The sequence below is a fragment of the Mytilus galloprovincialis genome, chromosome 9, assembly GCF_965363235.1.
Source record: "Mytilus galloprovincialis chromosome 9, xbMytGall1.hap1.1, whole genome shotgun sequence".
Taxonomy (NCBI): Eukaryota; Metazoa; Mollusca; class Bivalvia; order Mytilida; family Mytilidae; genus Mytilus; species Mytilus galloprovincialis.
The window spans coordinates 62,618,415-62,636,317 of record NC_134846.1 but is presented as its reverse complement, the minus strand read 5'-3'; the positions used below and the strand labels follow the sequence as shown (position 1 = coordinate 62,636,317).

General features: G+C 33.9%; 1 protein-coding gene across 1 annotated transcript; it reads left to right on the top strand.

Annotated features, from left to right (window-relative positions):
* The first annotated feature begins 3,915 nt into the window (after positions 1-3,915).
* LOC143045569 (uncharacterized) lies at positions 3,916-16,383 on the top strand. Its single transcript, XM_076218170.1, has 4 exons — positions 3,916-4,057; positions 5,043-5,114; positions 9,928-10,008; positions 16,183-16,383. The coding sequence occupies exons 1-4, from the start codon at positions 4,003-4,005 to the stop codon at positions 16,281-16,283; spliced, it is 309 nt and encodes a 102-aa protein (XP_076074285.1). The 5' UTR covers positions 3,916-4,002; the 3' UTR covers positions 16,284-16,383.
* Positions 16,384-17,903: the final 1,520 nt, after the last annotated feature.

The following is a 17,903-nucleotide window of genomic DNA, read 5'->3' as shown; positions in this document are numbered from 1 at the left end:
CATCTTAATTTATAACCGTATAATTCTCTAGACATCTATATAGCACCCAATTGCCAAATATGAGAGTACATGGGGGAAAGCTGTGTATTTTTTATACAGTTTTCATATGCCAGTTTAGCATTGAATAAACACAAAGGTACTTAAACTTTTAAAAGATAACACAACATATAATATTTTTGTTAACCTCTTCATGTTTACACTCTAGAGAAACTAGGGTGGGGCAGGGACTTTAGTATAGAAAGTCCCTGGGTGGGGGAGATCAATGTAAAAAGGCTACAGGATTAGATCAAATAGCAACTAAGATATTGCGAGCTAGAGCACTGACTACTTTACCAATAAGAAAATGGAAATGGGGAATATGTCAAAGAGAAAACATTAATTTTCAGTAACAAAACTTCTATATATGACCTGTGTTAGTCAAATGCGTTTTTTTAAATATAGTTTTACATGCACACGTATAAAAATTGCTGTTTTTATCCAACGCAAATAGGTGGGGCCTTTTATAGCTGACTATGCGGTATGGGCTTTGCTCATTGTTGAAGGCCGTACGGTGACCTATAGTTGTTAATGTCTGTGTCATTTTGGTCTTTTGTGGATAGTTGTCTCATTGGCAATTATACCACATCTTCTTTTTTTATATTGTCATTGAACGTAGTTTTCAATTTAGACTTGTTCATATTATATTGCTTGTTCATATTACTTTATATATACTTCATATTTAACGGAACATACTATCATCAGAAAAAAGGAACAGCTATGGGTACTAAAATGGCGCCTTCATATGCCACTTTGGTACTTGGATATTTGAAACAATCATTATACGAAAAAATGAGTCACAAGTACGGAAATGAATTTGCTATTTACATACGTCAAAACTGGAAACGATTTCTTGACGATTGTTTTATAATTTGGAATTCAGATATATCTGTCTCAGATTTTCATTCTGATTTAAATTCTTTAAATCCATATATTCGTTTCACTATTAACAGAAATGTCAAGGAAATGCCGTTTTTGGATATTTTGGTTATTATAACGGAAGACAATAAAATTGTCACAGATATCTTCTCTAAAGACACTGATACACATATGCATTTAAATTTTTACTCAAACCATCCAAAACATGTAAAATTAAATATACCTTTTAATCTAGCGTCAAGAATAATCACTATTACAAGTACAGACATATTACGCAATAAAAGACTGAAAGAATTAAAAGCGTATGTAAAGAAGCAACACTACCCGGAACAAGTTGTAAATTACGGAATTCAAAAGGCACTGACAAAAGGACCAATTATACTGCTACAGAATCACGGCGATCCAAAACTACCGAGGAATCATCGAACAATTTAAACAAAATTATTCCGTTTGTCACAACTTATAATCCGCGAAATTATGACATATTTAGTTTCATACGACAAATTGACACAAATTTACATAAGAGTGAAAGAATGGACAAAGTCTTACAGAAAAAGAAGATTATCAACAGCAAAAGCCAGTCGAAAAGTCTGAAACGATATTTAACATCTTCAAAATTTGACTTTAATGAAACTGTGCCAATTGTAAAAAAAATGTACCGATAAACGATGTATGACTTGTCCAAATTTAATAGACAAAAGTTCAATTTATTTCAAAAATGGAAAGCATTTTACTGTTAAGCAAAATATGTCTTGTAAAAGTTCAAACGTCATCTATTCTCTCATATGTTCAAATTGTGAGGAATTCTATGTTGGAGAGACAAAAAATGAACTGCGGACTAGAATGACTTTACATAGACAGCAAACCAACCATGAAGATTTAACACTCATCAGGGCAAACGACCATTTCCATCGTTGTTCTAATGGACGATTTAAAATATTTCCATTGTATATTGTCAATCGTCAAAATGATTTTCTCCGGAGGAAGAAAGAAGAATTATTCATAAACATTCTCAACCCGGGATTAAATGATAAATGATATTCTAATTTTAACGTAACATTTTAAAGTTTTAAAATGACATTAGTAGTCTCCCTTGTATTTGTTAACGTCATCATGTGCTATTGTTAACGTCAATCAATTGTTTTATTTATATACAAGTCACATTACCTGTAGGTTGGTCCCCTCCGTAAAACATTCAGTATGCCTTCGGAATATACAAATATTAAGTATTGTCAAGAATTTCAATAACGGCCGGGAAACAGACTACATTACCTGAAGATCTGCGGAAGCAGTAAAAGTACTAGTAAAAAAGTGATGCATTGAAACCGTTATTATCTTTTAATAATTTTCTTATATATATATATATATATACAACTCGTCTAAACATCAACCCAACAATGTTAGATCTGTAAATTTGCTTTCGCAAATTTTTGGTTCTTCCCTCGCCGGGATTCGAACCCATGCTACTGTGATATCGTGACACCAAATCGCCTGCACTGCACCTGGGCTCTCAAAAAAGAGCTTTCGCTGGCCGTGTGTTACCTTTCAACGTCAGTTTTAATCTAGCGGCGTACTACAGTACATGATATATAAGGCATGAAGATGTTATTGTTACAGATCAGCTAAATTATCTATAGTAAAGGATCCTACAAATTAATGTAATATACAGTCACAGAAAATAATTATATTTATAAGTACGTCTGAGTCAGTGACAACTCTACAACAGATGTATCCATCGGATCGCCATCAATGATGGTGATACATGGCTGTGTACATAATGTATATACAACTCGTCTAAACATCAACCCAACAATGTTAGATCTGTTTTATTATATCATAAAATATATTTAAAATTTCGCAAATTTTTGGTTCTTCCCTCGCCGGGATTCGAACCCATATGCTACTGTGATATCGTGAGACCAAATCGCCTGCACTGCAGCCGTCCCGCTAGACCACACGACCACCTGGGCTCTCAAAAAAAAGAGCTTTCGCTGGCCGTGTGTTACCTTTCAACGTCAGTTTTAATCTAGCGGCGTACTACAGTACATGATGTCATTTATATCATTTATATTGATTAACTGTCCTGTAAGCATGTAAGTGTAAGTGTTAAATTTGTCCTGGTAAAATATGTCTGGGCGGACAAACATTACTAGTATAAAAAGTTCATGGTTACAGAATTTACTAGTATATTTAGTCTGATGTTAGTAATATATGTCCCCAGACTAATTTTCCTAGGTAATCATGTCCTTTAAAATCATATAATAAATTCAATTACATTTAAACCATGGAAATTTAAATGTTATGTTTTAGTAATGTTTGATAAAATTCATGTCCCCAGACTAATTTTCCTAGGAAATCATGTCCATGTCATTAATTGTTCTAAGTAAAAATGTCCATGTCTTTTGTTATAAAAGGAAAATGTTATAAGCAGTGGGAACTCAATATTCATGTTTTAATTAGATTATAAAGGAAATGTCCTTCATTTTAATTGGAAAAAATAAGGAAATTTTAAATATAATTTATGATATAATAAAACTATATAAAGAAAAACAAGTCTTGGGACAATTTTTCCTAGAAAAACAGGTGCCAGACATAATTTACTAGCTATGGACTTATTTTCCTAGGAACATTTGTCCTAGGACTTATACTCCTAGTAAAATCATGGACATGGACTTGATTAACTAGGAAAAAAAGTCTGGAGGACAAATTTTACTACCGGACAAAATTTACTGTTACATAAGGTGTACATATTTGTCGGTGTAAATATCTATGACCCGGTGCTTGTCATTCATTCCTAATCCAAAATAACACAAATTAGACATAAAGTTTTATGTAAGTAACTAATATAACAATTGTTAATCAGTGTATTGTTAAGTTCGGTGTAAGCAAAACACTGATTAACAATTGTTTTTGTTATATTACATGACGGCTATAACTAAATGATTTGATTTATAAATCGGGTTCTACATATTTATTTTAGCAGTAATATATAAACAAATGTTTCTCAAGTAGTATTTGAACGCGGTTCAAAATTAAAGGGAAGTAATCCATGTTGCTTTGACATTGAAAACTTGGAAAAGCAGCAACATGAGCCACTTTCCCAAATACATGAGAACTGGTTACTACAGAAAGGGAACATCAAGTAAGCAGTTTAAAGAGTTTGATCTCTTTTCCCTAAATGCATAGTGATAAATATGAAGCAGGTGTTACAACTTACATTAAACTGTTAAAATTAGAAAATTGTGTATTTTTTTCATCACACTCACAGACGAACCCTCACAGACACTATACGTATCTGTATCTTTTGTTCGCCCCAATAATCAGGTTATAGGAGATCAGTTATTTCCATTAAAAGTATAATATATATAAAAATCTTGTTTTTTCTACACTATGAAAAAAATACAAGAATTATACCGCCGAATTATACATTTGATATAAAAGATGAAAAAAAAAGAAAGAAAGAGTCATATGTTTATTTGCAGTATGCAATTAGAAATGGGAAAACAATAATTTTAGAAATAAAAAAACATGAAAATGCTGATGATTTGTAACCCTTATATATTTAAAACTATTTTTAGATTTTGAAATGTTCAACAGCAGGTATGAAATGAGAGGAAACGATGAAAGTCCGTTGGAAAGGGACGATAAATGGCTGACTCGTGTTAAGAGAGAGCCATATCTCTTGCACTTTAAAGACATCCTTGTAGATTTCGAAAAAGAGTAGGCTAATGCCGCTACAAGGCAGCACTTGCACCCGCAAAGTGGAAAGGGATTAGTATAAGTTGCAAAACTTGTTTCCCAATCCACTATAAATAAATATGTTTAATCTAATGAGCAAAAATTAAAAAAAAAAAAAAAAACAGGGTGATAAAATATAAAGAAAAAGGAACAATTGGCAAACACATTAACAATGATAGGAAAGGTAACATTGGCCTAAAAGTTAAAGGTTAAAAAAATCACATACATCACCATGATGAAGAGGCAAGGGGATTTGTCCATACATATATGCATTTTACATTTGATTAAACAGTTAAAATGAAATAATTTTCACAAAGAGTAATGTTTTATGTTTTTTCCTTGTACATTTCTGTAGTGGATATTTAAAGCAGTTGTTTTTTTCCCCACAGTATTACAAGAATTGAAAAAGAGCTTCACATATAATTGGGAATGGCAGATGGCTTTTACAGTCTTTGGACTTAGTAAGTTTTTATTTAAGTAGCTACCAAATATTGACATCAATGTAAAATTACATAAACCTTTCAGATTTGTTTTCATGGCATCTTCACATTCAGTGCCTCAGAAAGAGAAAGAAAAAATCATATTACATGTTACAAACATACTTGGTCATTTCTTTTTCATTAATTGTCATTTTTAGTCCGGCGGCTACAAGCATATTTCAGACGAATTGTGCACATCCTGCTACAAGCATGAAATTTGGCATAGACCTTCCTCAACTATTACTCTTTTATTTCAGATAGGGAGGCATTTGAAAAAAATGTCTCTTCCGGTAAAATCCAAAATGGCGGACCTCATATTTGAATCAGCGTAATATTGAAGGCTAGTATTTGAAAAGGTGTTATTATGATGCTACTAGCATAATATTTGGTACAAACCTTTGTAATGTACTACTTTTGGTATATTTTGTAGATTAGATATCTTCAAAAACCCTACTTCCGGTTAAAATCCAACATGGCGGACATTGTACTTAAATTTTTAAAGCTTATTTTTTAGGGAGCGTAATTGAAATGTGTTTTAACGTATTGCTACTATCATTACATTGTGCATGAACCTTTCTTTGGTGCTTCTTATGGTTATAATGTATAAGACATATGTCTTAAAAACCCTTATTTCCGGTAATATCCAAAATGGCGGACATAGAAATATCAGTTAATTAATCAAATATTCAACTTTTTTTAAAATGTAAAGAAAATGATTTTTTTTTTTGTGCTGGTCATTAAACTTTTGGCTGTAAGTTATCCCCAAAACCACTAATTCTATCATGTTGTAAATGTTTAAATATAAAATTGACACTTCCGGTAAAAATATGACGTAAATTTCAAAGATGAGTCCTCAATCCATTTCTTCGATGTAGAGTTTTGGGAAGATTGGTTAAAACAAAATAAAATCACTATAGTACTCAAACATATTTAAAATTACTACAATTTTCGGCCAAAAATAATGATCACCACGACATGCACACATCGCAGTGCACCTGAGACCCAATTTTCCACATTAAAAATGATTTTTGCAGCAGCATCCTTTCTTACATCCACAATGTACAAGCTTCTGACAAAATGATGAGGCCTCAAAAAGAGTTTTTTAAAAGTTATCCTCTTTGTCCCCGCCTGGAGTGGGTAGCATAAGAGCCAATCTCAAGCACATCTCCCTAAACACCTACCTAAGTATATTGCATGATTAACATACTGGAAAAGACTAGACCAAGTTGAGGGAATAGCCTCAAAAGCCTTACCTTTTGCGCAAATAGTTATTTTCAGGTGGGTATAACTTATACCCACCTGTTAAGTTTGTGCGATCTTACAGTAAAACCTTGGTGATTTAGTCTGATCAATCATCATTCTTTATGTCACATCTTCAAATGCAATCAATGTCTCCCACATAGTTTTTTTTTCTTTCAAGCAAAGAGAGAACCATTTCACAACAGGTAAAGGCATGGATAACAATAAGTGTGTCAGATCACTCATTGCCTAGTGCATTTGAAAGGCCATTGATAGATATTAATCCAAAGTCTTTTGCCCTCCCAAACACAATCCATAGTTTGTCTACCCCTATTTCACGGAATAGCGAAACAGTAGTGACAGCATCATCATTAACGACTGTTCAAATCATGACTCGTTTAAGTTGGTGTTTCACTGCATCAGACACATGCACCATGATTTTAGTGTCTGCCTCTAAATGTGAACTTGGTGCTAAACTTGAAATGCATTACTTGGTGGATAAGATAGAATGTCCTGACCATTTGTTGCTATAACTACCATACATATCCAAGACTTCATCCACTCGTATTACAGTTTCAAGGTATTTTATTAAGGTAAGGACATAATACCCAATCAGCATACTCGTTAGGCCGCAATTCACATTCGGAGAGCTGAATTCCAACATTTACAAAGACTGTGATATTGGTCCTCACATCCATAAATTACAAAAACACATATTTTCTTGCTTTGTTAACCCAGTCTGATAAGTTTTATTCGATCTTACAACAAAACCACGTATGGTTTTCAATGACATTAAATTTATCAAATCCATATGGTGGTGTTGGCTGGTCAATCATCATTCTAAATGCTTAAGTCACATCTTCAAACGCCATTAATGTCACCAACACAGTTCCAATCAGCAAACGTGTTATCTTTTAATGCCTAGTGTATTTGAAAGGTCATGGATAGATATATGTATCTTAAGCTTTTCCCCCTTCAAAATGCAAACCAAAGTTTGTCTGCCCCTATGTCACGGAATAGCGAAACAGCAATGACATCAGTATCGACTGTTCGAGTCATGACTCAGTTAAGTCTGTGTTTCACTGCATCAGACAAATCGTTCTTGATTCTAATGTCAGTCTCTTCGTGTAAACATGGTGCTAAACTTGAAACATCATCAAGTGGTGGATAATATTGAACATCCTGAGCATTTGTTGCTGCAACTACCTTGTACTCAAAATTGTATTGCGCAAGCTTCTGTGAATGAAAACTTAAAAGTTCTTTCTTATTGTCGTCACCTCTCAGAAAACTTTGCCAATTTTGAGGATGTTTTTAACCCTGGATTTGTCTGTGAATTCCCTTTCCCCTAAATGTTGCTCTTGCTTCTTTTAGCAGCTTTCAAACTACCAGTATTGTCTATGTTCGCATCCGACATTACATCCACTGTTGTTACAGTTTCAAGGTGTTTCCTAACGTGTATGATGATTTGGTATTATGTCCTTACCTTAATAAAATACCTTGAAACTGTAACAAGAGTGGATGAAGTCTTTGATGAGAATGGTATTTGTAGAAACAAATGCTCAGGATATTCCATCTTATCCTCCACTTGATGTATTTCAAGTGTAGCACCATGTTCACATAAAGAAACAGACACTAAAATCATCGTGCATGATCTGATGCAGTGAAACACGAACTTAAACGAGTTATGATTAACAGTCACTGATGATGCTGTCAATACTGTTTCGCTATTCCGTGAGATAGGAACTATTGATTGTGTTTGGGAAGGCAAAAATCTTTGGATTAATATCTATCAATGGCCTTTCAAATGCACTAGGCAATGAGTGATCACACACACTTATTTCTGACCTATACCTTTACCGGTTGTGATACGGTTCTCTTTTTGCTCGAAAAGGAAAAAAAGACTGCGTTGGAGACATTGATGGTATTTGATAATGTGACTTTAACATAAAGAGTGATGATTGATCAGCCTAAATCACCGGGGTTTTACTGTAAGATCACACAAACTTATCAGATGGAGCTAACATGATTAACGAAGCAAGAAAATCATTTTTTGCACAAAAGGGAAGGCTAATTATAAGTGAGGCTATTCCCACAACTTGGTCTAGTCTTTTCAAGCCTGTAAAACGTGCAATATACTAATGCAGGTGTTTAACGAGCTTGGGATTGGCTCTTATGCTACCCATTCCAGGCACTAATGGATTGCGAAGGGACAAAGAGGGTCCCTTTTTAAAAAAACTCTTTCTAAGGCCTCATCATTTTGTCAAAAGCTTGTACATTGTGGAAGTAAGAAAGGATGCCGCGGTCATTTTTAATGTGGAAAATCGGATCTCCCGTGCACTGCGATGTGTGCATGTCGTGGTGATTGTTATTTTTGGCCGAAAATTGTAGTAATTTTAAATATGTTTTAGTACTACCGGGGGGTATAGTGATTTTATTTTGTTTTAACCAAACTATCCAAAACTCTACATCGAAGAAATGGATTGAGGACTCATCTTTGAAATTTACGTCATATTTTCACTGGAAGTGTCAACTTTATATTTAAACATTTACAACATGATAGAATTAGTAGTTTTGGGGATAACTTACAGCCAAAAGTTTAATGACCAGCATAAAAAAAATCATTTTCTTTACATTTTAAAAAAAGTTGAAAATTTGAATAATAAATTGGTATTTCTATGTCCGCAATTTTGGATATTACCGGAAATAAGTGTTTTTACGACATATGTCTTATACATTGTATCCATTAAAAGCACCAAAGAAAGGTTCCTACACAATGTTATGATAGTAGCAATACGTTAAAACACATTTCAATTACCCTCCCTCAAAAATAAGCTTATTTAAGTACAATATCCGCCATGTTGGATTTTAACGGGAAATAGGGTTTCTGAAGACATCTAATCTATTTCATTTGTCCAAAAGTAGTAAAAAACAAAGGTTTGTACCAAATATTATGATAGTAGCATGATAATAACACATTTTTACACACTAGCCTTCGATATTGGGCTGATTTAATTATGACGTCCACCATTTTGAATTTTACCGGAAGTGAGACATTTTTTTCAAATGCCTCCCTATCTGAAATAAAAGAGTAATAGATGAGGAAGGTCTATGCCAAATTTCATGCTTGTAGCAGGATTTGCACAATTTTTCACAAAGCCGCCGTACTATTTTGTTTCAGAAATACCAAGAACACCAACTTAGGAAAAGTCCATGATTAAGAATTATTAATTTAGTCAGATTTTGATTGTTTCTATACTTCAGATTTCTGGTGAAATCCCATGCTTTTTGGGTTTTGAAATATGTATCTTAATAGGTTCAATTCTAATTATATTGAAATCAGATATCAATCAAGGTATAGGGAGACAGATGTATAAAAGTTTTTCCAAACTTGTTTCCGAATCCTATATTTGAACGTTATGTAATATTTTAATATATATATATCTTGTAATTTTTCATTAATAAATACTGTTTAAACTAAGGTATAGCATATTATTAATGTCAGATTTCTTCATGTTTTATGTTCATTACTTATGCTAATTTTTGCTTATAATTGCAGCTTTTCTTAGTATACCTTTAATTAACCGTAGATTTGAAAGTAGGAAAGCCCTTATGTACCAGTACAAAACTGAGTATACAGGTGAGTTATTTTTTTATATAAGAAATTTGTTGTAGGGTTCTTTTATTGTGAAAGTAACAAAAGTTTTCCACAATATCAATTGCAGTTAAACTTTTGTTAGTTTAATTGTCCTATTGAAGAAAAAAAAGGGGAGGGGGGGTAGCTGTTTCAATTTTTTTTCTTTAAATTTCTCAAATTCCAAATTTTTGAAAAGTTAAAAGAAGAAATCTTTAATTGCACAATATTGCCCAATAGATTTGTAAGATCTTGACATTTGTTTTGTCAGAAACTCATATTATGTAAAAAATTTGATGGCAATCCAAATTCAGAGCTTTATCAAGCCCATACTTGCCCCAACATTCAGGGTTCGACCCGTGCCGTCGTATACAGCTGTGCCCTGTGGAGCATCTGGTTAAAATTAATTTTAACAATTACATCAACTACAATCAATGTTCACTGAAAAAATTAAAACAACTGATTTTTAGCTCACCTGGCCCGAAGGGCCAAGTGAGCTTTTCCCATCACTTTGCGTCCGGCGTCCGTCGTCGTCGTCGTCGTCCGTCGTCTGTCGTCCGTCGTCGTCCGTCGTCGTTAACTTTTACAAAAGTCTTCTCCTCTGAAACTACTGGGCCAACTTGAACCAAACTTGGCCACAATCATCATTGGGGTATCTAGTTTAAAAAATGTGTGGCGTGACCCGGTCAACCAACCAAGATGGCCGCCACGGCTAAAAATAGAACATAGGGGTAAAATGCAGTTTTTGGCTTATAACTCAAAAACCAAAGCATTTAGAGGAAATCTGACATGGGGTAAATATGTTTATCAGGTCAAGATCTATCTGCCCTGAAATTTTCAGATGAATCGGTCAACCTGTTGTTGGGTTGCTGCCCCTGAATTGGTCATTTTGAGGAAATTTTGCTGTTTTTGGTTATTATCTTGAATATTATTATAGATAGAGATAAACTGTAAACAGCAATAATGTTCGGCAAAGTTAGATTTACAAATAATTCAACATGACCGAAATGGTCAGTTGACCCCTTTAGGAGTTATTGCCCTTTATAGTCAATTTTTAACCATTTTTCACAAATCTAAGTAATCTTTTACAAAAATCTTCTCCTCTGAAACTACTGGGCCAAATTAATCCAAACTTGGCCACAATAATCTTTGGGGTATCTTGTTTAAAAAATGTGTGGCGTGACCCGGTCAACCAACCAAGATGGCCGCCACGGCTAAAAATAGAACAAAGCGGTAAAATGCAGTTTTTGGCTTATAACTCAAAAACCAAAGCATTTAGAGGAAATCTGACATTGGGTAAATATGTTTATCAGGTCAAGATCTATCTGCCCTGAAATTTTCAGATGAATCGGTCAACCTGTTGTTGGGTTGCTGCCCCTGAATTGGTCATTTTGAGGAAATTTTGCTGTTTTTGGTTATTATCTTGAATATTATTATAGATAGAGAAAACTGTTAACAGCAATAATGTTCATCAAAGTAATATTTACAAATAAGTCAACATGACTGTAATGGTCAGTTGACCCCTTTAGGAGTTATTGCCCTTTATAGTCAATTTTTAACCATTTTTTGTAAATCTTAGTTATCTTTTACAAAAATCTTCTCCTCTGAAACTACTGGGCCAAATTAATTCAAACTTAACCACAATTATCTTTGAGGTACCTTGTTTGAAAAATGTGTCCGATGACCTGGCCATCCAACCAAGATGGCCACCACGGCTAAAAATAGAACAGGGGTAAAATGTAGTTTTTTGCTTATAACTCTGAAACCAAATCATTTAGAGGAAATCTGACAAGGAGTTAAATTGTTAATCAAGTCAATATATATCTGCCCTGAAATATTCAAATGAATTGGACAACCGGTTGTTGGGTTGCTGCCCTCCAATTGGTAATTTTTAAAGAAATTTTGCTGTTTTTGGTTATTATCTTGAATACTATTATAGATAGCGATAAACTGTAAACAGCGATAATGTTCATCAAAGTAAGATCTACAAATAAGTCCACATGACCTAAATTGCCCTTTATAGTCAATTTTTAACAATTTTCATTAATTTGGTAAATTTATGTAAATTTTTACCAAATATTTTTCTCTGTTACTAATGGGCAAAGTTCATTATAGATATAATTGTAAGAAGCAAGAATGTTCAGTAAAGTAAGAACTTCAAACACATCACCATCACCAAAATACAATTTTGTCATGAATCCATTTGTGTCCTTTGTTTAATATGCACATAGACCAAGGTGAGCGACACAGGCTCTTTAGAGCCTCTAGTTTTATTAGTTGTTAGTGGCTTTGAACTAGCTGTCAGATAACTGCGAGTACTCTCAGATCTGTTTTTTGTGTCAGGATGTATAAGTACCCGGCCACGTCCTTGTATTTTTGTCCATCTGATGAGTTTAGCCTTTTTCAACAGATTTTTATAGTTCGTTCTTATGTTGTACTGTTATACCACTGTCCCAGGTTGGGGAGGGTTGGGATCCCGCTAACATGTTTAATCCCGCCTCATTATTAGCTCACCTGGCCGAAAGGCCAAGTGAGCTTTTCTCATCACTTGGCGTCCGTCGTCGTCGTCCGTCGTCGTCGTCCTGCGTTAACTTTTACAAAAATCTTCTCCTCTGAAACTACTGTGCCAAATTTAACCAAACTTGGCCAGAATCATCATTTGGGGTATCTAGTTTAAAAAATGTGTCCGGTGACCTGCCCAACCAACCAAAATGGCCGCCATGGCTTAAAATAGAACATAGGGGTAAAATGCAGTTTTTGGCTTATAACTCAAAAACCAAAGCATTTAGAGCAAATATGACAAAGTAAAATTGTTCATCAGGTCAAGATCTATCTGCCCTGAAATTTTCGGATGAATCGGACATTCCATTGTTGGGTTGCTGCCCCTGAATTGGTAATTTTAAGGAAATTTTGCTGTTTTTGGTTATTATCTTGAATATTATTATAGATAGAGATAAACTGTAAACAGCAATAATGTTCAGCAAAGTAAGATCTACAAATAAGTCAACATGACCAAAATGGTCAGTTTACCACTTTAGGAGTTATTGCCCTTTATAGTCAATTTTTAACCATTTTTCGTAAATCTTAGTAATCTTTTAGAAAAATCTTCTCCTCTGAAACTACTGGGCCAAATTTAACCAAACTTGGCCATAATCATCATTTGGGTATCTAGTTAAAAAAATGTGTCCGCTGACCCGCCCAACCAACCAAGATGGCCGCAATGGCTAAAAATAAAACATAGGGGTAAAATGCAGTTTTTGGCTTATAACTCAAAAACCAAAGCATTTAGAGCAAATCTGAAATGGGGTAAAATTGTTCATCAGGTCAAGTTCTATCTGCCCTGAAATTTTCAGATGAATCTTACATTTCGTTGTTGGGTTGCTGCCCCTGAAATGGTAATTTTAAGGAAATTTTGCTGTTTTTGGTTATTATCTTGAATATTATTATAGATAAAGATTAACTGTAAACAGCAATAATGTTCAGCAAAGTAAGATCTACAAATAAGTCAACATGACCAAAATGGTCAGTTTACCACTTTAGGAGTAATTGCCCTTTATAGTCAATTTTTAACCATTTTTCGTTGATCTTAGTAATCTTTTAGAAAAATCTTCTCCTCTGAAACTACTGTGCCAAATTTAACCAATCTTAGCCATAATCATCATTGGGGTATCTAGTTAAAAAAATATGTCCGGTAACTCAGCCAACAAACCAAGATGGCCGCCATGGCTAAAAATAGAACATGGGGTAAAATGCAGTTTTTGGCTTATAACTCAAAAACCAAAGCATTAAGAGCAAATCTGACAGGAAGTAAAATTGTTGATCAGGTCAAAATCTATCTGCCCTGGAATTTTCAGATGAATCGGATGATCGGTTGTTAGGTTGCTGCCCCTGAATTGGTAATTTTGAGGAAATTTTGCTGTTTTTTTTTGTTATTATCTTGAATATTATTATAGATAGAGATAAACTGTAAACAGCAATAATGTACAGCAAAGTAAGAACTAAAAATAAGTCATTATGACCAAAATAGTCAATTGACCCCCTAAGGAGTTATTGCCCTTCATAGTCAATTTTTAACAATTTTGTTAAAATTTGAAGATTTTCAATAACATTTTCCACAGAAAGTACTGTTATAGATAGAGATAATTGTAAGCAGCAAGAATGTTTAGTAAAGTAAGATCTACAAACACATCACCATCACCAAAACACAATTTTGTCATGAATCCATTGTTTAATATTGACATAGACCAAGGTGAGCGACACAGGCTCTTTAGAGCCTCTAGTTTATGTATGTGTCTGTCCCAAGTCAGGAGCCTGTAATTCAGTGGTTGTCATTTGTTTATGTGTTACATATTTGTTTTTACATTGTCTTATCAGGGTCTTTTAAAGCTGACTATGCGGTATGGCCCATACCGTATGGGCTTTGCTCATTGTTGAAGGCCGTACGGTGACCTATAGTTGTTAATATCTGTGTCATTTTGGTCTCTTGTGGACAGTTGTCTCATTGGCAATCATACCACATCTTCTTTTTTATATTAACCCATCGGTGCTTACAAGTACTTTGATTAATGTTCTTTATTTTTGTCCCTTTATAACCTCATATAATATTTTGTTTCTGTTTTCTAACTTGAGTTTGTCTCAACAAAGTTTAAGGAAATGTCTATATAATGCTTATTACCACTTAACCCAGTTCAAGTTTAAATTTTGTAAGCATCACTTTTACAGTTATTGAGTTACTGTATATAGCAGGTTATTTTCACGGGGTGCAAATTTTTGCTTATTTCCATGGATAGAACAATATCGCCAAAATAAATTCTGTAATATAAATAATTAAAGGTGTTCATACAAAGGTATTAACAAAAGTTTTTAATCCGCCAAAATGCCAAAATATTTTGTATACCTTGATCAATGAAAATCGTGAAATTTTACACCTGCGAAAATAACCCGCTATACGGTATGTTCCTTTATAATGTAATATGCTGGCGGGGGCATCATCTGTGTCCCTATGGACACATTCCCCATTTATTTTTTCTTGTTTGTTGCTCTGGATAGTTGCTGTCTCATTGTTGCTTCCTTTTATTTCTGTCAATTAATATCACTAAATCAAAGAGTAATTAATGAAGGTTTTAATAAAAGTTATTAGCTGTATTGATAGCATCAAATTTGGCACAACTTCGTCATGTGTTGTTAAAAACATTACTGTTGGGTCAATATTCTAAGCACGAACCCAAAGTTGTACACTTGAGTTTTAAACTGGAAGAATTGGCATGTCTAGATCAATTGGTTTATTCATGATAATTTAATATATTAATTGGAGGACTCCATATTGTCTGTCATTGTTTCTAAGTAGATGAAAATACCAGTATCAACTCACTAATCTGAGTGTGATCTTGTATTTATTCAATGCTAAAAAGGTATTTTCAATCTGTTCAATACACTGATTTTATGATAAAATGTTGATTTAAAAAAAAATGTTAGCACTACATTGGGGGATCCAGATATTTTCTTAAGTTGGGGCCCACTGACTGCCTAAGACATTATGTTTTTCTTCCTGTTTACAATGTTTATTTCCGGTAAATTATAATACAGAAAGTAAACATAATGTCAAATATTGAGAGAAAATATGGAAACCTGAATTCAAAAAACTAATTATTAGTTACAAATACCACAGCATATCCTGATAACCAGGCTATTAGTAGACAAAACAAAACCTGGCATTACTATTTACATTCCCCCTAGTTAAAAAAAGGTTTTGCACCTACCACAAACAAACAGTCTTTTTTTGCATCTATTACATTGAACCAATGTTATTTCAACTGATCGGGCTGAGCTTACTTTTTAATTTGCATTAAGAACGGTCTATTCGAAGATGTGTGCAATAAGGATGATTGCCGTTATAATTATTGTAGATTTTTAATCACCTTTCAGTGTCACCAAACAGATATACAAAAGAACTGAGTGTATGATATGGAAAAAACTGGAAAATTCATTGATGAGATTATCCAAAAACTCCTGTCTACTTATAATAAGCAACCCGGTTAAACTCTGCCCAGTCAAGTGAAATAAATCAAGTAATACCACTAACAAAAAGATTCATGTTTGCATTGATATGTTCTTTAATCCTTTAACATACCTGTACTTTAGTTTCTTATCATTAATCTATGTTGTTATATCTTTTTACAGTGTTAAGAGACACAGAATTAGATCCTACAATGCTTGCAGGCTATAATGCAGATGAAGTAGAGGCAGCAAAGAAGAGGACAGGACTTTATAATGATAAATAAATGAATAACATGTATATATACTTTGTGGGTTAAAAGTATAAGTTAAGTTCGTTTCCAATCTGTGTACAATTAAAAATAAATGTTATCTTGTGTCAAGAAATTGTATTCATTTTATTTGAAGTTGACGGCCATACAACCCGATATAGATAGACAGCGAGCACGCACTTGCCATTGGATTTTTCTATGTCTGTTTTATTTCATTTTTCAAAAATATGTCAATAATCGTTCTTGATATAACCTTTTATCAGAAGTCGGTATAGAAATTGCAGAAATGTCAGCTTTGTGGTAGTCTTCGATATAAACATTGCCGAAATTTTAATATAGCATCAGTCATTGCTGAGAGACTAGTCTTTGGAAATTTTAGCTGTGTTTCAGTCTGTAATTATAATTTTAACTAGGTTAAATACCAATAAGTAAATGAGAGGGACGAAAGATACCAGAGGGAGAGTCAAACTCATAGATAGAAAATAAACTGACGTCAAGGCTAAAAATAGAAGGACAAACAGACAAATAATAGTACAGAAGACACAACATAGAAAACTAAAGACTAAGCAACATGAACCTTTCCAAAAACTGGGGGTGATCTCAGGTTCTCCGGAAGGGTAAGCAGATCCTGCTTCACATGTGGCACCCGTCGTGTTTCTTATTTTATTACAAATTCAGTAGGTCACATTCGTGAAAAGGGAAAGGGTATTGTAGTTACGACATAAGGAACATATCCGATATCATCTATGAAATGGTTATTCTATAATGGTCAACCAACTCGTGATGGCGTCCGTAAAATTTACAAAGGAATGATTTCAACTTCACCATTTGGACCTCTTGGTTTAATAGCTTCCTTGTGAGTAGCAATGCTCTATCTAGGAAATTATGACTATAGGAAATACAAGCACGGAAATATCGTATCAATTAGGAGATATATACTCCGCATGCAGGCACTACTGGAATGTTGCTACATAGAAATGGAAAACTCCCAATCAGGAAGCTGAAATCACCTCTTTTGTCATAAAGTTTTGTTTTCAACCGACCCTCATTGTCAATTTCTAGATATAAGTCAAGATTTGAGGCAGACTTAGGCAGCAACCATTTGATTTTCTGGGGGGGGGGGGGCTATGGTTTTTTTTTCTACGTAAACTTTTTTTTCGCCTTCGGCGAAAAACAATCTATTTTTTGGGCGACAAGATGAAAACAATTTTTTTCTTTCAATTTTAACATGACATATAGTGGCAGCTAAGGGTGAAACAAACAATTTTTTTTTCTCAGGGTCAAAAAAATATTATTTTTTTCTCCAAAAACTGGAAACAAACTTTTTTTTCGAAAAAAAACCCATAGCCCCCCCCCCCCCCCAGAAAATCAAATGGTTGCTGCCTTAGCTGTATCTGTAGTATCCTTTATCTCCAGTTACATCATTTCAATTAGTGTGATATAATCTCGTTTTTAGGTCCACTCTATGAATTTTACGTGTATACTTGCAGCTTATTGTCACCATACTAGGATGTTCCTATGTATCAATAAACATAAAGATCATAAACGGAATTCTCAACAGGCTCTGTGTCGCTCACCTTGGGCTATGTGCATATTAATCTGATTCTCTAATGGTATGCACAACAATCAGCTGAA

Coding starts and splice junctions, on each gene's coding strand:
- LOC143045569 (XM_076218170.1), top strand. CDS start 4,003: ATGAGCCACTTTCCCAAATACATGAGAACTGGTTACTACAGAAAGGGA. Junction 4,058..5,042: donor CTACAGAAAGGGAACATCAA/GTAAGCAGTTTA, acceptor TTTTCCCCACAG/TATTACAAGAATTGAAAAAG. Junction 10,009..16,182: donor GTACAAAACTGAGTATACAG/GTGAGTTATTTT, acceptor ATCTTTTTACAG/TGTTAAGAGACACAGAATTA.